The sequence below is a fragment of the Lathyrus oleraceus genome, chromosome 5 (genome assembly GCF_024323335.1).
Source record: "Lathyrus oleraceus cultivar Zhongwan6 chromosome 5, CAAS_Psat_ZW6_1.0, whole genome shotgun sequence".
Lineage (NCBI taxonomy): Eukaryota > Viridiplantae > Streptophyta > Magnoliopsida > Fabales > Fabaceae > Lathyrus > Lathyrus oleraceus.
This window is the reverse complement of record NC_066583.1, coordinates 500,190,011-500,215,859: the sequence shown is the minus strand read 5'-3', so window position 1 is coordinate 500,215,859 and position 25,849 is coordinate 500,190,011. Positions and strand designations below refer to the sequence as shown.

The following is a 25,849-nucleotide window of genomic DNA, read 5'->3' as shown; positions in this document are numbered from 1 at the left end:
ATTATCCTTTAGTGGAGAGGGTTTGGATTGTAGGTTCAAATCTTGGGCATGAGGTCCTTAATTCTGAGCAATGAGGGTTGTATTTATAGCCAAAGATATTCATTTCCACACACTTCCAAAGATGGCAAATTTGAGTAGTTCTCTTTGCATGCTTGTATGGGTGTGTGATAGGCCCATCAAGTGATGTATTCAGGTCCAAAATGAGTGAGAATCATGCTGAAATCATGTCATGTGGCCATGCATTTTTGTATGAAATTTGGAAGTGAAAATCATCCAAATGGTATCTCACATTGCATCCATGCGCAGGTCCTTCATTCTTTGGCCAAATGAGATGATCTTGGATTTTTTAGAAAGGCGAGATCAAGTGGAACAATTTTCATGTTGAACACTTTTTAATTTGAAGCTTGTATCATGATGAATAATGAGGTGGAAGTTTGGGAAATCAAATATATTTGAAAATTTTCTAAGTCCCAAGTCAAATGTTCACTTCTTCCACCTTGAATAACTTTTTCTATGGACTTCAAATGAAAAATGTTCCTTCATGAAATTTGTATATATTTAAAACCTCTTAAATTTGGTCACAAATTTGACCTCATTTGGATTTGGCATGAAGGAGTTATGCATTTTAGAAGTTGAGGAAAATCACTTGTTCAATGGTATTGACCCAAAATGACCTATAATGTTTCCTCTTGGAACATGCATTTTCATGTTGAATTTTAACTTTCTCAAAACATCAAAGTTGAATTAGACATCTTTAATTTGATAATGGTATTTTAATGGATTTTATATCACAAAATTTGAGCAAGTTATGGTCTTGTGAAGTTGACCTCCAAACTAGGGTTTAGACAAAATGACCTATAATCTTTCACCATAAAAAATGCCTTTCCAAACAAAAATAGATCTTGACCTAAACATGAAAGTTATTTGTAATTCCATTTTGAGTAAATTTCATCTTGGAATCATTTTCATATGACAAAAATTGTAGGAGATAGGATCTAGGGAACCCCAGTTTTGACCAATTGACTTTCTCTGGTCAACCACCATGAACCAACTTGCTAGCTTGACATTCTCTTGATTTTTGGGACTCATGGAGGATAATATATGTGTAATATGATGTAATATGAAGTATCCATTGAAATATTTTATCAAATGTTGAAGAAACGTGTTCAAGAAATTACACAAGATACCCGAATGAATTAGGGTTTCCAAGGCAAACAAACTCCAAGCTCTTGATGATTTCTTGATAAAAATGACATGTGAAGATCATGGGGATGCATATATGATGCCTAGAACCAATGTAAACCATTTCTTGATTGAGCTCCTTGCATTTAGGGTCTTAAACCCTAGATATGAGCTTGATAGAGCATGGGTGAGCATACACACTACCTACAAAAGCAACAAACTATACATTGACATATTTTTGGTATTTTGGTTAGTAAATAATGAAAAATAAAGTATGATAGAATCAAAATGTGCTTGGTGATCTCTCCCAATGCAAACCCAATGAATGAGGGGTAAGGAGGATGCCAAGGTCTGAACCCAATGCCAATGCATATGATGAGATAACATGAGGGATCTTAGGGTCAAAATTGGGGTCTTACAGATGTATACCAATTATAGAGATATCCTAATTATTATACTAATTATAGAGATATTCTAATAAAGGGCTCAATAAATTTTCTTTGAAATCAACATCATCATCCAACCACGATTCATCACTTGTGCACACGAAATTGAAAAGAAAATAGAATCAAAAATCAATGAGAATTCACCGAATTGGAACATGTATCAAATTTTTCTTCCTCTGTTTGATTTCAAATTGATCTCTCTTATTCTTCTTCTATTTTATTTTGAATTATTGTTTAGTTACGATGAATTGTTGCGAGGTTGTCAGAGATTCTGAGAAATTGCATAAATTCTGTGAAGAGAGATTGAGAGTGAAGAATTATTTCTGTGTTGCATTCTGATTTTGCTTTGAGCTTTTGATGTGTCATGAAGAAAATGAATTGTAATGAAAAATAAATGAATCGTGATTTGGATGCGTGATGCTTGATTTATAGAACTCAAATTTAGTTATGAAATATATTTGATATTCACATAAAATGCGTAATCAGTTGCAAATGAGAAAAATTGTTAGAGTTAGTTATTGAACATTCAATTTTAGTTGGCGAATTTGTGACTCTCTGCATTGTGTTTGCTCTGTTTACAGTGGAATTCGATTCTATAGTGAAAATGAAGGTTTGCTGGCTGCAGGTTTGTAAGTTGTTAGTTTGTTAACTGAGGTTTGAAATTTGATGGTTGTTAGTTAAAGTTATTTTGTTTTGTTAATTTTTCAGGGTGTAAAAAGAAGGGCGAGTGAACTTAGGTGCTAAGTGGAATGGTTTCTCGCATTTGGAAGGTTGCAAGTGACTTGTTATACTTGCGTATGGCAATGGTTACGTTTGCAAGTTGAAATTGGAAGGTGGTTCGATTTTGAGCTTTGGAGTATTGTTAATCATATGCTATGTTTGGAAATTAAATTGTATTGGTTGAATTTGTAACATTTGTAATTGAAATTGTATGTACATGGGATTGAAGATGAATGTTGTAATGAAATTGGATTGAATGAATATTGATTGGTTTTCATGGTTTATGTATTTGGAAATCTAACATGTATGGATTATGTATTTGGAAATTTGACATGGTTGAAATTATTTGTAATTTGGAAATTGAATTAATGGCTGGTTTGATGTTTGGAAATGTTTGAAATTTGTCATTTTGATTAATGTTGGAAATTGAAATAAAATCAATGGTTGATTTAATGAACATATGATGGTTGAAATGTATGGAAATTGCTTTAAAAAATGTTTTAACATGGATAATGATTGATTGAAAATGAAAAGAAGCTAAAAAATGGAAAAAGTTAAGTAGGTCCAAATGTTGGTCTGACCAGGTTTTGGACCTAGTCATGGACCTAGTTCCTTGGTCCAAAAGGTGGTCAGACCTAGAAATGGACCAAGTCCCCGAAGTCATAAAAAAATCAAGGGAAACAATGATTTGGTAATGAAACATGATAGAATGAATAGAAACATATCTTAGAGGGTCAAGAATGATGAGTTCACTTTGGTCAAATGGTTGACCTAAAAGTCAATAGCTGACCAAAAGTCAACTTATGCAAAAATGATTTAAGTTGTAATCTTTTTTCAATGCAATATGGACAATGTAATTAAGTGAATGGAATGTGAATGAAACATGAATGGAAGCACATTTTAGACCAATCATATAATACCAAGAACTAGGGTTTAGCTAGGTCAAACTCCAAGTCAACCAATAAACAAAAACTCAAACCAAGTGAGTAAAAAATCATCAATTCCATGAGCCAAGCTAGTTTTTTAACACCTCAAAGTAAACCACAAGATTCACCAAAATTCACGATTAAGAAAATAAGTTTTGGGCAATGAATGAACACCATGATCCAATCTCCTAGGGCTTAAGCACTAACTGTCCTGATTAGGGTTTTGCACATGTGATCACCATGATGAGCTCTCCACAATGACTGTATAATCACACCTTCAAGAACTTGATTCTCAAACAAGCCCTAGATCTTTGTTAAGAAAAATTATCCTCAAACCTTTGAATTTATGATGATATCGGTGCACTAAATGATATAGATATTCATGAATGCAGATGAATCATAAACCAAAAGGTTAGATGAAAATGAAAATGGGGGGGGGGGGGGGGGGAGTTTTTGGTATGGAACCCGCTAGGTTGAACTCCGAAAGGAGAACCAAGGCAAAAAATGGGTATCCTAGTGAACCAAAAAAAGATCCCAGACAAAAATTAGGGATAAAAAAACATGTTTATACAAGCCCGCTAAATTGAAAACCCAAAAGGGCGACTTACGCAAAACTGGGTATCCTGGTGAAAGAAAAAGAAAGATAAAAATGTCCAGGAAAAAGTTAGGGATAAAGGAATTTGACTGCAACCTTGAGCCTACTTCATCACAACTAGATCTCAGATGACAACAAATCGATCTCGTCATCGTCAACCGAAGCAAAGTGTTGGAACCCAGATCTTACAAGGGATGATACCCTATGTTGTAACCAATGGAAATTCATATAAATTTCCCATTTCCATTTACCTTTATTTTTCAATTTTTGTAATTTCCCCTTCTAGGATTTCGCATCCTTGTATACACATCATATGTACAAACTTTCCATATTCAATAAAGTTATCCTTTTTCATTATCAATTTTCTTTTTGTTATCAATTTTCATTTCCCGTATTTTGAGTGCGAATAATTGATTACTTTTGATCATATAATGCCACAAAACATCGAGAATAATAAAAAGCTAAAAAAGAAGAAAAACTTTGTGCATTGCTTTGTTTGCTTGAAAAGTTCTAGAAGGATATCAGTGGTCTACAGTGAACGCATGATATATGAAAGCATCTTAATAACTGCCAAATCGCAAATCTTTCTCCTCCTCGGTAAAGGTCATGTTTGAAATCCACGACAAGTTGTGGCAACATGAAGTCCTCTCCTTTGTGACAAAGCCCTCTAGTCCAGATATCAAAGGTCGGAGAGTTGGAGTCTACCACCATACAAAAAGTGTTTCACCCTTGTAGATACCATTCATTTCTCTCACAAAAATAACCCATATTGCTGCATAACATACATAATTTCACGCGTCATGAAAAATCAAACATATATTCCATATATCATGCACATCAAACATTTCTTTTGTGATTGATCTATTTCCCCAACAGAATATTTCAGTCAATCCCCAACAAATAAGCCTACAAAAGACATGTTTTCCATTTCATGTCCCCAATAAAAAAGTCCCCATATTACACTTACCTTCCTCACACCACATTCATTACATTCTCAACGGATAAATTTTTGGATATTCTTGTATTTAATCTTCTTTCACCTTAAATGTTTGAACGATCATCACCATTCGTACATTCAGGTCCAAGATGATTAAATAGGGGCAATTGTCATACCCTAAAATTTTCCCGACCTTTTCTTTTCATCTACACGTTCATATGCCCTAATCATCCATCATAAGATATTCATTCACAATTGCATACACATCATTGATTCAAAGGTTCTTGATATTTATGACACAAAGATTGGATTCTTGTCAATTGGCTTGGTAAGTCTCATGGGCTAGGGTTTACTTCCATGACATATATGGGGATGAAACCTTTTGGATTGTATTACACATGACTTGGGAGGCTCACCTTTTTGGATCAAGTCTTGTAAGAAACCCTAGTGTTGGCCTAGGCCTTTTGGTTATGTGGATTACATCATGGACGGGAGAATTTGGAAGTGATGGACAAGTTTGACTTTGGTCAACAAAGCTAACCATGGAAGATTGACTTTTTTATTGACCAATTTCATTATGGGACCTTTTACATGATAGTATTGGATTGCTTCTTGTTCTATGGATTCAATTCATTCAATGGGCTCATTGTTCCTCAAAGCATTCAAGATCATTTCAAATTAAAAAAATTGGAGGGAAAAAGTCATTTTTCTTAAAAGCATAAGTTACATTACACCATTCAAGATCCAAATCTCATTACAAGCATTCAAATTCCATTACAAAATTCAAATTTACAAAGCACATACAAAAAATCTTATTTTGACCAAAGTCAAATTGATTCTCCTAAGACCTAATCCCATCTTCACACTTCAAGTCAAATCTACTTCCATCTCTTTAATGCTAGATGACTTCATGATCAAGTGACTTAGATCCATTTTTGTGAAGACTTTTCATATGACCAAACCATGGCACCATTGAACCAACTTGCAAACCTGCATAAAAGGACATGTAAACACACAATCCAACCTATTCAAAATCAATACAAGGCTTTCAAAACAGTCAAATACATTCATCCAAGTTCAAGCATCCACAAAAGCCATACACATTAGCACATATCATCAAAATGCACTTCAAACTCAGCACAATCATGCAGAAATTATACCTAGACTCTATCCATATCCATCACGCACCAAATATTGATTTCTAGACATGTGAACCAATTTTACCCAGGCCTATTTAGGGCACACCATGGCCTATCAATATTCATAAGCAAAATAAAACAAGCAGGAAATATCTTCCAATTTCAATCACATTCAACTCTTAATTCACTAACCATGACAATTCAAAATACAACCAGTTCTCTACTAATTCAAGTAAGTCCATTAACTAACAGATAATCATGAGCATGACAATTCAATTAGGCATTCACATCTCATTTTGTTATCCCATAACAGTTCACTCCAAACCTCATGACAGTTCACAAATTCACAGCAGTGCATTGTAACATAACATCAATTTAATACAACTGACTTTCCATAGCAATTCAGCATAATAAACTGTAAACTCCGACAAGCCTTTCACAACTAACAGTTCTAACAACATTCAACTTTATAACTCACTAATCACACTTCAAAGTAACTAAAGATACAAGCCTCACAATTCATAACCTTAATTGTCAGCCAACATTCAAACATTTAACAAACTCATCTAACTTTCCTCACTAACATCCACTAATTTATCCTAACAAGTTTCAAACTAACATCATCACTCTTTTTTTAACTACACGATTCTTTTTTTTGTAACCACTCCACTTAGCTAAAATTCTAATAGTCTTCATAAACTAACCTAGTTCAACAAAATAACCTCCTAACTTCACCAATTTACTTGGTTTAACTAATTTTAACTAACACTTCAATATTTACATCTAACTGCATAACTACTTAATACAAGCCAAACCATAACTTCACTATCCAACATGGTTCATTTAACATCAAACAACAACCATTTGGATTTTCAGCGTAAGGCCTATCACCTCATTACCTAGCACACTCCCTCTTGGTCCATTGTACCTCCCTGCCTATTTAGATTTTTTTATTAATGTTGTTCACTTTTTTTCTTTATGTATTTATAATCATATTTTTCTACATTTTAATCTTTTGTTAATACACACTTTAATATATCTTTTTAATACATTATATATTTTTTTTGTTATAAAAAAAAACCTTGAAAATTTATAATTAGCACTTAGATGTTAATTAGAGATTAATTGATACTTAGCTCATTAACACACTTTTTTGTTGAAATTATTAAGAGATGATAATACACATTATATTTTAATCAGAAATTGGATCTACTTATTAGATTTAGTTTCTCTTTAGTTTCCCGATTAGATTTTCCTTTAGAAATTAATATACATGATAACATTTTAGTTTCTTTAGGATTCTAGTCTTTGATAACAAATCCATGTGATTGCATTGCATATCTTGATCATGTCCCTGAGTGACCGATTGATCAAAGTCAGTTTTGATCAATTAATCACTCCATATTTGTCTACTTCCTCTATCCAGTCAGGTGATCATGAGTGTCTCGATCAATTGATAGAATTAGTCTTCTGCATCACCACTACACTAGATCTCAAGTCAAATTCAAGTTTAGACTTCACACTCAAGTCAAGTAAAAAACAAACTCAAGATACCATCCTATAAGACTCTGAAGACTCTAGACTTCAAGATTGGATCACTGCTTCATTGAGAAATAACAAAAAGATTCTTCTTCCATATTTGTCAGTCATTATGTGAATTGTGCACCATGAACCTAAAGTAGTGGAGAAAGGATGAGAGGGAGTATTCCTATCCTTATTTTGAATACCTTTGGATACGGAACGCCTGGTCCAGTTGTTCAAAGTATTCACCTTCACTCATAGACTTTAGTGCAATTCAAATCGAAAAACTATCAAGTCCTCTTCCCCACAGACAACACTTCACAATCAAGAGTTTGAAGACTCTGGACATCAAGGTTGGATCATTGTTTCATCATTCAAGCACAACAAAAGATTCTCCTTTTAACACTTGTCAATTATGATTAGAGTTGCATGACACAAGTCTTAAATAGTAGAGAAGGAATGAGAGAGAGTACTTTTATCCTCATTCTGAATATCTTTGGATACGGGATGTCTGACCCAGTTTTTCAAAATATTCACCTTTACTCATAGACTTTAGTGCAATTCAAATCAAACAATTGTTAAGTCTTATTCACCACTTTCTTAGTTTAAACACAACTTTCACACTCTCTTGGTTTAAACACCACTTCCTTGGTTTAAACATCACTTCATTGGTTTAAACATCACACTTATTCTTTTTCTTGTCTTAAACACCACTCTCTTTGTTTAAACACCACTTTCATACCCTCTTGGTTTAAACACCATTCTTTTGACTTTTATGCATGTTTGGTTTAAACGCCACCTTCATGACTTTCATTTCTTATTTGGTTTAAACACCACACTTTTATTTTCCCTTTTGGTTTAAACACCACTTTTATATTCTGCTTGATTTAAACACCACTTCTATTTTCCTATTGGTTTAAACATCACTTTCTTTTCTTCTTCTATTTAAACACCACTTTTATTACTTGTTTGGTTTAAAAATCACTACCCGATTTAAACACCATTTCACAAACCTTTTCTCAATTCAAGCTCTTTTTAATTCTAGTCAATCAACTCTTTCTTTTTTCTTTTATCAACAAACCTTTTCAAAATAATTTTCCTTTCTTTTCATAAAAGAACTGTTATAATTCGTTCCTTAGCAGTCAACCTAAAGCTCAGAGCATTCGAACAAGGATCAAGCCAGCTAATGTCTATACACTTATAGGATATGATTATAATTGTTTCCTAAAATCAACTAACACATCCGTATTTTCTATCATGAACTACAGAACTCTGATTTTCTCATTGCACTATGACAATATGTAGACACGAGGGTTTGAATCTTTGGCTAGCACACTAATTAATAAACTTATTTTTCCCCTTTTATCATTCACAAGTAACATTTAGATAATAACATACATTCAAATAAGAACAATCAAAATGATTCTCGTTGAGTACAATGGATGTGTGGGGTGCTAATAATTTCCCCTTACATAATCGACTTCCTTACCCTTTATTTATTCCCTTGAGTTTTATCGATATTTTTTCTTTTCTTCAAAAATAAATAAAGTTTGGTGACAACTCGGTTGTATCTTCGAACGTGCGACGCGCTCAAATATTTTTTTCACCACGACAATATACTTTAGCTATTAGGTTTTTAATCATAAACTCTCTTTATAGATATAGGGTAAGATATCACCGACTTGTACGATGCATTTCTTTTATTATTGCTTTTTAAATTTTGATCCATTTTTTTTACATGTTTAATATTGTTGAATTTACTAGTTCAAAGTACCATTTATTACTACAAAGTTAGAGCTATGTCAAATTAATAAATGACAAGTCCCATCACAACTGGTATTATGCTAGCGTATTTATCACTTAATTCAACAAAATGAGTGGATGAAAACGACTTCCAACTGGTATTATATATTTATTCAACAAATAAATAAACAAATTTTCATGACAATTGTTTTTATAATTTTATTTAGCAAAATAAATTTATCACTAAACATCTATATAAGAAAATAAACATTTTCTTTTAATTTACCAAAAATCAATCTTTATCTTAATATTTATCACAATTTTTATCAAACTCGTCTAATATAAAAATAAATTAAATATATTATATATACAATATATTATATATTGAGAATCATATATTTACAATCAAAGACGTTAACATTCTACAAAGAAAGACATGTGTATTGATTTAAATACTTAAAATATATATTACTTATCTAAATACAATAAAACTATGTACTACATATTAAAATTTATACAAATTTATACATGTGTGTCATTAAATAAATTTACTATGAGCACGTTGATTAAAATGTATGATTATTGAATAAATTTATTATTACTATTTCATCTTCTATCTACGAGAAAAAATATATTATTAATTGTTCCATGATTAATTTTATCCAAATAGCATTGAAACAAGTTTAAATAGCTATTAATTAGAATACAATTTCATATTCATACAATTTCTATTAATGTCTACTTTAACTATAGGTCCCTTGTGGATATGGATTATGCAATGATTCAATAAAATTTTAATAAATTTTGTTTTTTCATATTGTAAAAATTATATGAAACGAGAAAAATGAAATTTCTGATCCAAATATCTAGTCAGTCAATAAAATTTTAATAAATTTTGTTTTCTTATATCGTGAAAATTATTTGAAATAGAAAAAATGAAACTACTTATCTAATTGTTATAAACGGGAACGACTTTATTATTGATTCAAATATTTTTATAAATATAGTCAAAACAAAAATAATATTTATATGCGGAAAAAAATATATTGTTGATTCAAATATTTTTATATATGAGAACAACTTTACTATTGATTCAAATATTTTTATAAATAATATCAAAACAAAAATAATATTTATATACGTGAAATACTTCATTGTTGATTAAAATATATTTATATACGGAAAAAAATATTATTCTTTTAAACGAGAGCAACTTTATTACAGATCAAAATATTGAATAATAGAAATTTATCGATTAATTTTTATAAATATGTGAAAAAGATTAAGGGAGATTAGTAAAAAAAATATTGAGTAGATATTTAAAAATTATATTTTCTATTATAAAATAATTATAATGTTTATAAAAAAACTAAAATGCTTAATTTGTTTAATCCAAGTTTTAATAATTTTTATGTTTAATTATATTATTCTTAATATTGTTGTTTATCTTTCATCTTTTATCTGTATTATTATTTTAACTTAAATTTATTATTATTTTTAAGTTTTTTTTTTCTCTAATTTTTTTGACAGTCTAGGAACATATTTAAAACCATATTTTACTTTAAAAATATATCACATGCATAGACAAGAGTTTGTTATTAATTACATAGTAAAAAAATGAAGAAAAAAAATTACAACGGACTAAATTTTGATAAAATATATAAATGTCTCACTTGCAAGAGTGTGTATTAAATGTGTTAGAATATATATCTTTGAAATTTTAATATCATATAGTGAGATGAAGATTTCCCTTTTTATCTTATCGAATATGACTATTTATATTATATGGAATCGTGACAATTGCTTCAACATGTAAATGTTAATTAATGTTTGAGGTTGCCATTTGTTATGTATTCAGAATGTCTATGTTAGACTTTTTGGCAAGTATTACCAAGACAGGTTTCTATCTCACTTAAGAAATTTCAAAAAATATGGAATTTTCTACCTAAAGGATAAAGATGATATAACTTCTAGTTTTTGTAGCTATAACTAAAGAGAAAAGACAAACACAAAGCTCCTAGGATTTTAAGAAACAAAACCATCAAATCCAAATCTGAAAGTGATGCGTGATGTTGGCTTAGTCTACCCACTATAAAAAAATATGTAGGTTGAGTTAGTCTACCCACCATAAAAAAATGTGACTTGATTTTTATGAAACAAAAATGAAAATCGCGTCACAAAGTAACATTAGTATCGTAAACTTTTACGAGATAGTAGCAGTTATGATAATCTTTTTGTCACGTGAAAATTACGTCACAAAGTTGCGTTGTGAAATTTATGTCACAACATTTGTCACGTGAAATTCATGTCATAATATTTGTCATGTGATTTTCACGTCACAAAATAATATTGCATTTCTGTTCCTCCACTGCTATATGTTAGGATTGCAGATCACGATTGTATTTTTGTCATGTGAGTTTAACGTCATTAATGTTGTATATGCGGCGCGTTTTTCAGACATTGATTTGAAAAATTATTTATGATTAGCGATGTGTTTCCCACCATACGATTTTTTTTTATTAATTATGAAATTTAATAATAATTATTTATAAATTTATTTATTACAAAATTAATAATAAAAAAATTATAAATTTATTTATAATAAAAAATATTAATTTCAATTAATAATAAAAAAATACTAATATTTAAAATAAAATATTAATTTCAGTTTAAAATGATTAAATTCAAAATATTTATAAATATTTTATAAAAATTAATAACTAAAACTAAAATAACAATTAAAAAAATCAATCAACATCATTATCCTCGTCATCATCCATAACTTTGTCCACATCATCATCATCCAGATCACTCCCTATTGAATTATTTGTTTGGTTTCCTTGTTGTGAAAGCAATTGTAGCATTATTTATTCCATCTCAATTTGTCTCTTCTTCATTTTCTCTATATGGATATTTATCATCATCTCATGTTCTGTCGCTCGCGTCTCGCCTCAGTTAATGCAAATTGTCGCACTATTTCCTTCATTTGGGGTGTCAATTATTGTGGACGTGACGATCCTTCACCATCCGCAACTCTTTCAAATAATGTTCTATTCCCTATTAAACACTCGTTAGGTCCAACACCAAATAAACACTCGTTAGGTCATTTCCCATCAATTACTAAATTTCAAATATAAAGATTCACACGATCATCAATCAGGTCTGAACCTAAATTAAGTAGAGTTTAAACAATATATAAGAATTAAATTAAATTAAATAATGAAATATAACTACGTGATTTTCACGCCACAAACATTAAATTAGTTGCCACATGAAAATCACGCCACAACTTTAATATTAGATATTAAAACAAAATAAAAAATTTAGTCATATACAAAAATTAATTTAAATAAAATAATACAATATAAACAACTTACCAAAGCTAATTTGGTACGTTCGTCAACAATTTCTCCCGATTTTTTGGTACAGATCTTTACAACCAGCTCATTCATTCGAGGGTGTCTCCCAAAATTCTTAGACTGATTAATAAAATTAACTTTAATTAAAAATATATAGTAAATCAAAATAGAACTTAAAGAAATAGTTATAATTACCATGCGGCGAGCATGTTCGGCGATACTAATGCTTAAAAGTGCACTGAGGTGACCCCCCTTTTCAGATGCTCTCATTTTCTTTGTATTTTTAGGTCTTGCCTTAAAATCAGGTGTGTCCCAATAGATAAGAAGTTCATTATAAACTTCATTGCCTATCCAGTTAGGACGAGCACATTGCTCTTCCCAAACACGTCTAGCACGTCGTAGCATGTTAGAAAGTCGGACTGTTGTTCTGTCCCACTAGTTTTTTTAATCATATCCTCGGCATTTTTTTCCCAAATACACTTTTCCTGCAATGTTGTAAGACATTCAAATTAATTGTTAGATAATTATAATTAACAAAAGTAATTAAAATAAAAATAACTTAAAATAAATTCATTATACCTTAGATTTGCTAAACCAAGCCTCTTTATCATCCTTGGAAAGTTCTCGAAATCTCTTCCAAGATTTTTTATACATTTGTTGAATAACATAACTTATACATTGGGTTGTAATCTTACTTGGCTCAAAACTAAACAACAATTTGAATAACTATTATTAAATCCAATACTCACTCGGATGTACAGCGTGATCCTCTCCCTATGATCGTCCTCATCCTCCTCCTCCTCACGCACAATACTCACTAAGAAAAATATGTATTTTTAATCATTTAAATAATATTCAACTTATCATATTAATCTCTTAACCAATGTCCTGGGGTACTAGTTAGCATTTCTTTTTATAATATACTATAATTTTGTGTAAAATAAAATTACAAAGAATTTTTTTTATAAAAAGTTTAAATAAATTTTTTGTTTAAATAATTATTTTTAAAATATTATTTTATTAAAAATAATTGGATAACAAAATTTCAAAAAATCAATTAACTTTGAAGTTATTTAAAATAGTTTTTCATAAAAATTATTTTTGAGATATAATTTTTTGAAAATATGACGATTTCGAATATGTTTTGATTTTCAATAATATATATATATATATATATATATATATATATATATATATATATATATATATATATATATATATATATATATATATATATATATATATATATATATATATATATATATATATATATATATATATATATATGTTATAGGATATTAAAATTAATAATTAAATTCTTTTTTAAAAAAAGAAAACTTTTAATATTTTAAAAAATAATTTTATAAAATTCATTTTTAAAAATATAAAGAAAACCCCTTCTTTTTTTAAATTGAAACAAACAAATCCTTTGTACAAAAGTGTATCAGAGAGTGTTTATGTACTGAACACTAGGTAAACAAATGCACCATTAAAAAATCAAGAAAACAAAATTTCATTAAATCCATTTCACTCCATTTTAAAATTCTTATAAGAAATGCATTGCATCAATACATTGCATTTTGCATGAATAAAACAACAACACACAACTTCATTACATTACATTATGCATTGCTTCAACATATTACACAATTAAGTTACAAATTAATATTACATAATCAACTTATACATTAAAACTATGAAAACTATAAAACAAAAATTTATTCTAAAAATTATTACACTTAATTGTATTTTTAAGAGCACCTTAAGTTCACCCATCTCTTGATTTTGTGAATCAAAAGAGTCATGTTGTGCTTCAAATTTTTCTTCACATTGAACTAGTTTCTGCCCTTGTTCTTTGTTCTTCATTGGATATTGTTAAAAAAATTCAACCTTTTTTTTTATGATAAAATGTATTTCTCATCTTCCACTTTATCATAAAATCAATCAAAATACCCGTTTGAGCTGACCTTGTAAAAATTGAGAAAAATATTTACAAACGCTCTTAGATTGAAATTACTGAAAAATTATGAATTACTTACACTTTAGTGTTGACATCCCTAGAATTGCTTAATAAATATTGTATTCCTTTGATCACATTAAAATTTCCACACCAACAATTAGGTCTTCATGTTGGAGCTTGAATAAACCTTCAAACCTAAATTGTTACTATTGTCTCCGCCACTATCAGACAATTTAGGAATGTGAGAAGAATGTGCATAAGACATTCTTATTTTTCTATTACGATAAGATGAATAAGTTTTGGGTTTTGAATTTGGATAAGATGAAGATGGAGCCATATTTGATTTGGGACAAGAAGAAAATATAACCACTTCTAATTTGGGAGAAGATGAAGGCAATGAACATAAATATTATGTCATGACCTAATTTGGGAGAAGATGAGGGTGATAAAGCTTAATAAAAACATGATAGGGTAAAATTTAACTTTGTTTGACGGAAATGTTAGTGACAATGCACTTGGGACGAAGGAGGAATGAGAGAGAATGAATGAAAGGTAATTGTATTGAATTGTTAAAACTGAATTACATTATGTATGTATTTATATATATTAGGTTACTTGTAACCTAAGTAGCTGGCATAAAAAATTAACTAACTTGTTAACCAAATAACTAACTAACTTGGATTATATCACATCATAACCCCTTATAATCCAAGTTTTTAAACACAAGCTAATCAATCTGAACTATTATTAATTTCATTCTCAAATTTAGGAATATGTTGATCTTAAGTCCTTTGGTGAAAATTTTGGCCAACTGTGATTCACTCGAGCAATTCCTCACTTCAATTTCACCTTGGTTTACTCATGCAAAACTGAACTCTTTGCAAGACTGATTGCTGACTTGTTGTCAATCTATAACACTAAAGGTTTCTTTACTTAGACCTTTATCTCATCCAACACAGATCTGATACAGATTGCTTGACAAGTAGCATAAGATCTTGTTATATACTCAGTCTCACACGATGATAATGTCACCACATGTTGCTTTCTCGAGCACCGTGATATTAGGCACCAAATACTTGAAAGAAATAAGCAGTTGTGCTTCTTCAATCTTCCTTATCTCCACACCAATCAACATTTGGATAAAAATTAATCACAACTTTTTGCTTTCGGAATCTTGTGGAAACAAGATTCCACATTTTATTGATCCTTTTAGGCATCTTAAGATTCTTCTTGCAGCCTTCATGTGTGACACCTTTGGTTCATCCATGTATCTGCTTACAAATTTGACTGATAAATCTATATCAGGTATGTTATTTCACACATACCCCAGAGATCCTATAATTTGTTTGAACAAAGTGACATCGACCTTGTCCTTTTCTCCATGCTTCTCTAGTTTTATATTAGGTTCGACAGGTGAGGATGCAGGATTCGAATCATCCATCCTGAATCTCTTGAGAATTTCTTTGACATGCTTCCTTTGATGCAACTCCATACCTTACTTGGTAATTTGAAATTCCATGCCTACTAAATACGACAAGTTTCCCAGATCTAACATTTCAAATTCCCACTTCAATAGCTCCTTGAACTTCGACAACTTCTCTATGCTATTTCTGGTTACTAGCAAGTCATCAACATATAAGCAGATGATAGTTATATCTTGTGTCGTGACATTTATATAGACATTAAACTCATACCTGCATTTGAAGAATCCCAATTCGACTAAGTATGCGTCAATTTTCTTATTCCATGCCCTAGGTGCCTGTTTGAGACCATAAAATGGCTTTGTGCACCTTGTACACTTTCCTCGCTTCTTCCTGTATCACAAACCCAGGAGGTTGTGTGACATACACGACTTCATCTAGGGGACCATTTAAAAATGATAATTTCACATCTAAGTGAAATATCGACCAATATTGCTTGCAAGCCAAGGTTACCACCAATATGACAGTCTCCAATTTTGTTAGTGGTGCATATACTTTAGAGTAGTTTATACCTGCTCTCTGAAGAAATCCTCAAGCTACTAGTCTTGCATTATATATTGCAATCGACCCATCAATAGTGTGCTTCATCTTGAACACTCACTTAACTTCAATAGCTTTTTTGCGTGTTGGCAATTTGACTAGCTCCCATGTATTGTTTCTTTCAATCACTTGTAACTCTTAGACCATAGTTGCCTTCCATTGTTTATCCTTTAAGGGCTCACTCTAGTTGATTGGTTCAGCTCTTGCAAGTAAAGAAAAATGAACCAAATATCCATCTGGGGTGACTTCATCATCACCAACCACTTTACAATCTTGCAACCTTGCTGGGAGAACTTTGGTTCTTTGAGGTCTTTCGCTTGTGCTAGATACATCCTTTATATTGTCTGCTTTGACTTTGGTTGTGACTAGAATGCCAATAATTGGAATTTCTTCGTGCTCACTACTTTCTTCATCAAGGCCAGAGCTCATCAATGGCTAGTTAGTTGTATCACCTGAATTCCAATCCCAAACAGAGTTCCAATCAATCACAATGTCTCAATTCATCACAATCTTATCATTGATTGGATTCAATATCATGTGTGATCCAGTCTTGTGATATCCTACCAAGATCGTCGGTTCACTTTTACCGTCAAGCTTCCTTCTTCTTGCATCAAGAACATGTTTGTAGCAAATAGAGCCAAACACCTTCAGATGAATCACTGATGGTCGTTTTCCACTCCATACTTCTTCAGGAACCTCGTTCTTCAATTTATTGGTAGGACATATATTCATAATATAAACAACAATAGTAACTGCTTCATCCCATAAGAATTTTGGCAAGTTCTTTTTTTTTAACATGCATCTTGCCATGTCCAATATATGATTTCTTCTTTTTGCTATTTCCTTATTTTGAGAAGTGTAATGAGCAGCTACCTCATGATCAATACCATGTTTTACACAAAACTCTTCAAATATCCTGGATGTGTATTCTCCATTTTCATCTGTTCGCAGAACCTTGATCTTCTTTTCCCTTTGGTTTTCGACAAGCATTTTGAATCTCTTAATGATTGAAAATACTTCGTCTTTGTTCTTGGTCACATAGATCTAAAGCTTTCAACTGTACTCATCAATAAATGAGAAAAAAAACCTGTTTCCACCTATGATATGATCCTTAAATAGGCAACATACATATGAATATACTACTTCTAGTATGCCAGAGAATCTCATTGGCATAGTCGAAACAAAAGACTTTCTGGATTGCTTTCCTACTAAGCAACCTTCATATAGTTTGTTGGGCATCATAAGACTTGGTATTCCAGTTACCATATCTTGAGTATTTAGTTGATTGAGTGACCTAAAATTCAAATGGCCAAACCTCAAATGCTACAACCAATTATGCTTGTGGTCGACAACTATTTTTAGAAATTGTATCTTAGTCAAACTGATCATGGTCTGAAATGTCATATTCTTCGACAAAGGAGTTTTTAAGACCAAATTATTCTGGGTGTCAAACAATTATAAGGCTTCATCTTTCATAACCACTGAGAAACTTTTTTCGACTAGTTGTCCAACACTTAGCATATTGCACTTCATTCAAGGTACATATAGTACATCTTTGATCATGAATTTTGCTTCATTAAGCCTTTAAATAACTATGTTTCCAGTACTTTCTTCTTGCAACAAGTTATTATCTGCAAGCCTGACATTGATCTTCTTCGCCTCGTCGAAATATGCTAATCACGCTCTTCAACCAGTCATATGATTCGAGTAGTCTATGTCGAGGAACCAGATCTTGGAGTCAACATGTTCATCTGCTACTACAATCATAAGCACCATACCTTAAGAATAATTTGAATCTTGACGTGCAAGGTTTTCTCATTCATCATCCTTGCCTTTTGTCGCTCCCTTGTCTTTCTTGTACCAATAATTCTTGGCCAAGTGACCCTATTTTTCACAGTTATAGGACTGCACGCTTTTCTGCTCATGTTTGTCTTTTTGATATGAGGTTCCTTATCCTCTTTTTAAGGATTTAGAGGTCCTATCATTAACCTTATGCTTTTGAGAGTTCATCCAAGATTTCTTGCTCTAAATCTTGTCTATTTTTCCCTTGAACTTGTTTAAACCACCATGCTTCTTCCATGTATGGGCCTGCAGTGCTTGTATCGAATCTTGAACCCTTATTCTTTCGACATTCCTTAACTCATGTGCCTCCAACGAACAAACCAAATCTTATAATTTCAAGATTTCAAGATTGTTGGATTCTTAAATGACTATGATAACGTGATCAAAGTGAGAGGTCAATGTACGCATTACCTTCTCAACTATCATCTTATCAATTAGGACTTCACCACAATCTTTCATTAGACGAACAAGATTATGCACCTTCGAGACATAGCCTACAATCTTTTCATCTTCTCCCATTTGTAGTAACTCATACTGCCTTCGCAATATCTGCAACTTGACAACTTTAACCTTCTCACCACCTTCATAATACTTGACAAGAATATCCCATGCCTCCTCGCCGATTCAGCATGAGAAATCCGGTCAAAGTTCGTCGTATCTACTGCAGATTGAATACAAAATGCGGCCTTGAAATCTTTCTTCTTGGCTTCCTTGTAAGTGATTCTCTGAGCATCGTTTGCGTTGTTAGCAAGCTCAAGAATGTCATTAGTAACCACTTCTAGAATTTCATGAAAACCAAAGAATGACAACATCTGTTTTCTCCATTGGATTCAATTTTTGCCATTAAGAATTGGAAGAATTTTGAGAATACTATTGCTATCATTCATATTTGTATCGAATACGATTCACGATTCTCAGAAACACGACCACTGACATGCAGTTCTTGACTTCACAATCAAGAAAACGAACCAAAAGTTCTAGATAACAATTTGTTTAGTGTCAATGTACTTGGGGTGAGGGAGGAATGAGAGATAGAAAGAGAGAGAAAAAGATAGAATAAATGAAAAATAATTATATTGAATTGTTAAAATTAAATTAAGAAATGCATATAATTATATACAATATGTTACTCATAACTCAAGTAACCAACATAATAACCTGTCAAAAAAAATTAACTATTGAATTATCAATTATATCACAATAGACAAAACCGATGGAAAGGACAAATTTAAGGGTATGTTTGGATTTGTGGTATGTGATGGAATGAAATGGAGTTGAGTGGTATCTAATGAGATTCCATTATTTGGATTTGCAAATAATGGATGAAATGGAATGGAACATGATGGAATCTATTCCATCCAAATTCCTATTTTTGTTCCATCTAATTTGTGGTATTTGTGATGGAATGAGACATTTTTAATAAAATATTTAAACAATGAAATGAGATATATATTCCATTTCGCTCTGATCCGATATGTTCCATCAATTCAACCACAGTCTAAGATTTTAAATTATCATTTTTAGTTATGAGATAAAAATAAATAAATATGCAATACATACAAGATCAAAAATGATTTCTTTTAGTTTAGTGTTGGATTCATACGATCCGCATAGTACTTAAAATTCACTGTGTGCTATGTGCTCAGTTGTTAATCGAAGATCAAACGATTTTCATTACACACTAATAAAATTAATTATGAACGACTAAGACGTGACTTGCAATTACTATGTCAAATTCGAATAGCTTCCTCCGCTTGACGGCGGTGCTGCGGCTTTTTTGCGGCGGCGGTGGTGCGACTTTTTTGTGGCGGCCGCATTTTTATATAAGGGTTTCGGAGAGAACGAAGATGAATGATTGTAGGTTAAGTTTTAAAATTACGATTACATTTTTATTGTTTGAGAATCGGTATATTTTGTACACCACATACCAATTCAATCACCACTTTGAGGTCTCTAAATGCACACGTTTACAAGAAGCTGAGTATATTATGAATCATGGTTTTAAATTGTTGTTTTTGTGATGTGATTGCTGTTGTTGCGACGCACATTGCGACTGATGCTCCGTGAATTTTAATTGTTTGAAATATGCTGTTAAAAAACAATTGGTGTTAAGATTTTTTATTATATAGTAACTAAATTGAGTTTTTGGATTTTGAAATTTTGAATTCGGATGAAAATAGTTGAAGAAATATGGGCGAAATTATCTGATGTGGTTTATAATGGCGGCCAGACGTATGGTTTTAATTCACGATGCAATTGCGGTCTGAAAGTATGGTTTTAATTCACATTGCAGCTGTGGAATCAACCACATCAAATTCAACAATATTGCTGCTACAGGTTGGGCACGTACTGACAAAGTCAACATATCAAACTTTAAGTTGAGTTGACTAGATTATAAAACACTAACTTGTTGATTTTGTTTGAAATTTGCATCAACTTGCTAGCATGTGGGAAGACTTGGACTAAGCTGTTCAATTGAGTTTGGAATTTGATAAATTGAAAATGATTGGTGCAAACTGACACAAACACAATGGAGAACAATCATAAGGTGTTAATGCTAATATTCTTTTGCTCCATTCTGCCTATTTTCTCTGAACAGAACACTCTTGCTCCAAATCAGTTTATCCGATATCATGAAACAATTGTTTCTGCAGGTGGAATCTTTGAAGCAGGATTTTTCAATTTTGGAGATCCACAACGCCAATACTTTGGTATATGGTACAAGAGCATATCACCTAGGACTATTGTGTGGGTTGCCAATAGAGACACCCCTGTACATAACTCAACAGGATTGCTGAAACTCAATGATCAGGGAACTCTTGTTATTCTTGATGACTCAAAAGGCGTTGTCTGGTCCTCCAATTCATCGAGAATTGTGGTGAAACCAGCTCTTGTGCAGTTGTTGGATTCAGGAAACCTTGTTGTGAAAGATGCAAACAGCAGTGGGAACTTTTTTTGGGAAAGTTTTGATTATCCCGGTAACACTTTCCTTGCTGGAATGGAGCTGAAAAGTAATTTAGTTACTGGTCCATATAGATATCTCACATCTTGGAGAAGCCCTGAAGATCCTGCTGAAGGTGAGTGTTCATATCGGATAGATTCACATGGTTTTCCTCAACTGGTTACTGTTAAGAGGGGAATATTTCTGTATAGAATAGGGTCATGGGATGGATTTCTTTTCACAGGTGTTTCCTGGCATTGGCATAGATTGCAAAGTCTCTTTAATTTCTCAGTAGTTTTCACCAACAAAGAATTCTCTTATCAATATGAAACTAGCAACCGTTCAACTTTAATTAGATTGGTGCTGGATTCTTATGGAAATACACAGCGTCTTGTATGGTCAGATAAGACCCAAATTTGGGAGGCTATAGCTTCTCGTCCTATAGACCAGTGTGATGATTATGTCTTGTGTGGTATCAACTCTAACTGCAATATTAATGACTTTCCAATATGCGAATGCTTGGAAGGTTTCATGCCAAAATTTCAAACAAAGTGGGGGTCATCAAATTGGTCTGATGGTTGTGTAAGGAGAACGAAATTGAATTGTCTCAATGGAGATGGATTTCTGAAGTACACAAACATGAAATTGCCAGACACTTCATCGTCCTGGTATGACAGAAGCTTGAGCCTTGAGGAATGTAAGACAGTGTGTTTGAAAAACTGTTCTTGCGCTGCATATGCAAATTTAGATATCAGAGATGGTGGTAGTGGATGCTTACTTTGGTTTGACAACATTGTGGACATGAGAAAACATCCAGACCAAGGACAAGACATTTACATACGACTTGCATCTTCAGAATTTGGTATTTTCATTTCCTCTTACAACTTTTGCCTTATCAGTTTGATATACAGCATAAATATTTTGGCGTTTGGATTGCTATGATTTAGCACTGCACTGTTTAAAACATCAAATTATGTGAAAATAATTCTATTTTCACTTTTAAGTATATACCGGAACTATTTCTAGAACAACTGATTATGAATCAACCTCCAAATGGAAAGTAAGCTTACATGCCTGCTTTTGACTGACATTTACTTCAATTCCAGATCATATAAAGAATAAGAGGAACTTGAAGCGTGTTGGAATTCTTGTTGGAGTTATTGCATTCATCATAGGACTTACCGTTATTATTTTGGTCATATCAGCATCTAAAACGAAGTTTGGTAAGTTAGTTGATAAATTTTGATAAGTAAATCTTAAATATTTACGAGTGCTTGAACAGTACTCAAATAGTGTTGCAAAAAGAAATAGTTACAACTTAAAATGAATTCTGAAGTTTGATTGCTTTGTTAATGTTAAACCTCTTGAATTGTTACTTCAGGAGGTATAAAAAAGCTATTTTACAAGGAGAAGGAGGATGGTGACTTGGCCACACTATTTGATTTTTCAACCATCACTAAAGCAACAGATCACTTCTCTAACAGAAACAAGTTAGGAGAAGGTGGTTTTGGAACAGTGTACAAGGTAAAGTCTTGGTTACCAAGTTAATTTATTCCCTTAGTTCGCCAATTACTATAAGTACTAAAATTTCCAAAAAACACTACTAGGGCATATTGGTAGATGGCCAAGAGATTGCTGTTAAGAGGCTATCTGAAACATCAGGACAAGGAAATGAGGAATTCAAAAATGAAGTAAAATTGATGGCAACACTTCAACACCGAAATCTTGTAAAACTTCTTGGTTGCTCTATTCAACATGATGAGAAGTTGTTGATCTACGAGTTCATGCCCAACAGAAGCTTGGATTACTTTATTTTTGGTTTGAACTTTCACATCAACCAAATTTATTGCTCTCAGTTTTTCTCTTGCCAAACTGTAGTTCTCATCCTAACTAAAGAATGTGTCATTTGTTAGATACTATGCGAAGTAAATTACTAGATTGGACAAAGCGCTTGGAAATTATTGATGGGATTGCTCGGGGGCTGCTGTATCTCCATCAGGATTCTACGCTTAGAATCATACATAGAGATCTCAAGACAAGCAATATTCTTCTTGATATTGATATGATCCCAAAGATATCAGATTTTGGTCTAGCCAGATCATTTATGGGAGATCAAGCCGAGGCTAATACAAATAGAGTGATGGGAACATAGTAATTTCAAATAACTTATTTCAGTTTATGGCTTAAATAACTCCTTAGTCTATTTAACTTGCATCAATTTTGGTTTTATTTTCTATGAAACGTTTCTGTCTGTTTGAAATCCTAAAATATAAGATAGATTGTTTATTGTCTTCATAATTTTTTGTTTTAGTCTGGTAAGATTTTTCAGTCCATTTTGATAAAAAACTTAATGGACTATATACTAAAAAATTATGTTACTAGTATTGTATGCTTCAATTACTTAAAATCTATTTAAAACTTCAGTTCTGTTAACCCCTTTTAATATTTTCTTCCCCTAACTTCACTGTTTTTTTTCTTACAGTGGATATATGCCTCCAGAATATGCAGTGCATGGATCTTTCTCAACAAAATCTGATGTTTTTAGCTTTGGAGTCGTATTACTTGAGATAATTAGTGGTAGGAAGAATCGTGGATTTTGTGACCCTCTACACGATCTAAACCTTCTTGGTCATGTAAGTTTTGAAGTGTATATGTGTCATGACAAAAATATTTAGTTGCTTAATTTCCATCTCTTTTTTGTCTCAATAAATCTTCTGGAAGATAAATATTTTAAAAGGAATACTAATTCATATCACAAGAGATAGTTGAGATTAAACTTCAGGCATACCTACACTAAAAGGCTTCATCAATTATCATTATATCAAAATGAAATTTGAGTAAGGATTGAGCTTACTTTTTCTGTAACTTTGTTTTCATTTTAGGCATGGAGACTATGGGTTGAAGATAAGCCACTGGAGTTGATGGATGAAATATTATATGATGCAGCCATATGTTCAGAAATAATAAAATTTATTCATGTGGCTCTACTGTGTGTACAAGAGAAACCAGAAAATAGGCCTAACATGTCATCTGTGGTTTTTATGTTAAAGGGTGGAAAGTTACTCCCCAAACCAAGTAAGCCTGGGTTCTATGCAGGAAGAGATGATACAAATTCTTCAAAGGGATGTTCAATAAACGAAGCATCGATCTCGTTAGAGGCCCGATGACACTTACATGTGCTGAAATTTGGTTTTGCAAATATGTAGATAGATTGAGAATAGAATACTAGTGTGTTGTACATGTGTAATTTTATGTTAGTATGATTCTAGTAAACTCCTAAAGTAAATAGCTTGTTTGAAAGGAGATGACATTTATATCTGATACTAAAAATAAATTATTGTTCCATGTAATAGAATTTTAAGTGAAAATTTGAAAATATACATAAGTTACTGGCTTAGTCCAAATTAAACATGTGCTTAGATTACGATTTCTATCTGATATTTCCTTGTCTAGCTTATGAAAAGTGTTTATTTATATGGAACCAGAGTTACTGCGACATGACCTCTTTTTTGTAAATGTTAATTGATATCCAAAGGTTTATATGAGGAAATTATGCACAATGAGAGAGGTTTTGAGGTTACCATTTGTCATGTATTCTATTAGATTATATATATAGAATTTAATATCTATTCTTTTCAAGAACCCTAAATAATTGAATAAACCATGTATATAAAAATTAATATGCATTCCGATCAAGAACCTTAAATAGTTGATGAAGTGAAGTAAGAGTGTATTGAAGCGAGCTTTCGGTGCGGTGGAGTGGGGTGGATTTGTAAGGTTAACACTATAACAAATAATAGTATAAGTACGAAAATGAATAGAATACTTGAGTCTTGGCGAGTGAATAACTTTATATAAAGAGGGCAGTTAGAACCACTCCTGCTTGATTTGGCGTCTCATGCAAATCATCGTCTGATTAGATCCGACGGTGGGAGGTCAGAATTGTGTGCTTCGAGCTTGAGTGAAGTTATACCTATTCCTTTGCATTTTCATTCGTAGTGTTTGTTTTTGGCCTTGACATGTGAGTCTTGTGAGCGACCCAAAACAGTTGTTCCACAAGCCCTTGTTCCTACTTGTTGGAATGAGAATTTTGGTCGCATGGGCTTCTAGTCGGCCCTTGGTCGAAAGGGGTGAGATAGCTGTAAGGCTGGTCACATTGGGAACATGTGCATTAAATGTCTTCATTGTAATTCGCAACGCCTCACTAGAGGGTTGCGACATGTCGTTCTAAGAATCTCAGTAACTATGCCTTTTTATCTTAAGGTACTCGAGTGTTTTAAAGAGTTTGATGCGAAATCATGATCGTCGATGGTGCAGTCACATTTCCCCGCACATGTTATCGAGGATCGAACAATTGCTTGAATAATACATAAGGGTTCCCAAGTAATTGTCCCTTTTTTGTCACTTGCTAAATTCCAAGAGTTCTTTCTCTATTTACTACAGTTGCCTTTTGTCTTTGTCAACAATCTCCTATCAGCCATTACTCCGACGTCTTCACATCATTTTCTCAGGAAAAC

General features: G+C 32.0%; 1 protein-coding gene across 5 annotated transcripts; it reads left to right on the top strand.

Moving 5' to 3' along the window:
• The first annotated feature begins 20,083 nt into the window (after positions 1-20,083).
• On the top strand, positions 20,084-24,741 carry LOC127085750 (G-type lectin S-receptor-like serine/threonine-protein kinase At4g27290). Of its 5 annotated transcripts, XM_051026266.1 has the most exons (10): positions 20,093-20,248; positions 20,622-20,728; positions 20,836-20,939; positions 21,046-22,194; positions 22,439-22,555; positions 22,714-22,856; positions 22,940-23,150; positions 23,246-23,483; positions 23,815-23,965; positions 24,215-24,741. In XM_051026266.1, exons 4-10 carry the CDS (start codon positions 21,390-21,392, stop codon positions 24,497-24,499), a joined length of 1,950 nt encoding a protein of 649 aa, XP_050882223.1. In that variant the 5' UTR covers positions 20,093-20,248; positions 20,622-20,728; positions 20,836-20,939; positions 21,046-21,389; the 3' UTR covers positions 24,500-24,741. The 5 variants fall into 5 exon arrangements, with proteins under 5 accessions (XP_050882220.1, XP_050882222.1, XP_050882219.1 ...); XM_051026263.1 differs by having other exon boundaries at positions 20,084-20,248; positions 20,572-20,728; positions 20,836-22,194; XM_051026265.1 differs by having other exon boundaries at positions 20,089-20,248; positions 20,685-20,728; positions 20,836-22,194.
• The last annotated feature ends 1,108 nt before the right edge of the window (positions 24,742-25,849 follow it).

What these genes read in the sequence shown, in the direction of transcription:
- LOC127085750 (XM_051026263.1), top strand. Translation starts at nt 20,922, where the DNA reads ATGGAGAACAATCATAAGGTGTTAATGCTAATATTCTTTTGCTCCATT. An exon ending in GTTTTGGAACAGTGTACAAG is followed by an intron (nt 22,857 to 22,939) that starts GTAAAGTCTTGG and finishes AAACACTACTAG; the next exon opens with GGCATATTGGTAGATGGCCA. An exon ending in CTTGGATTACTTTATTTTTG is followed by an intron (nt 23,151 to 23,245) that starts GTTTGAACTTTC and finishes GTCATTTGTTAG; the next exon opens with ATACTATGCGAAGTAAATTA.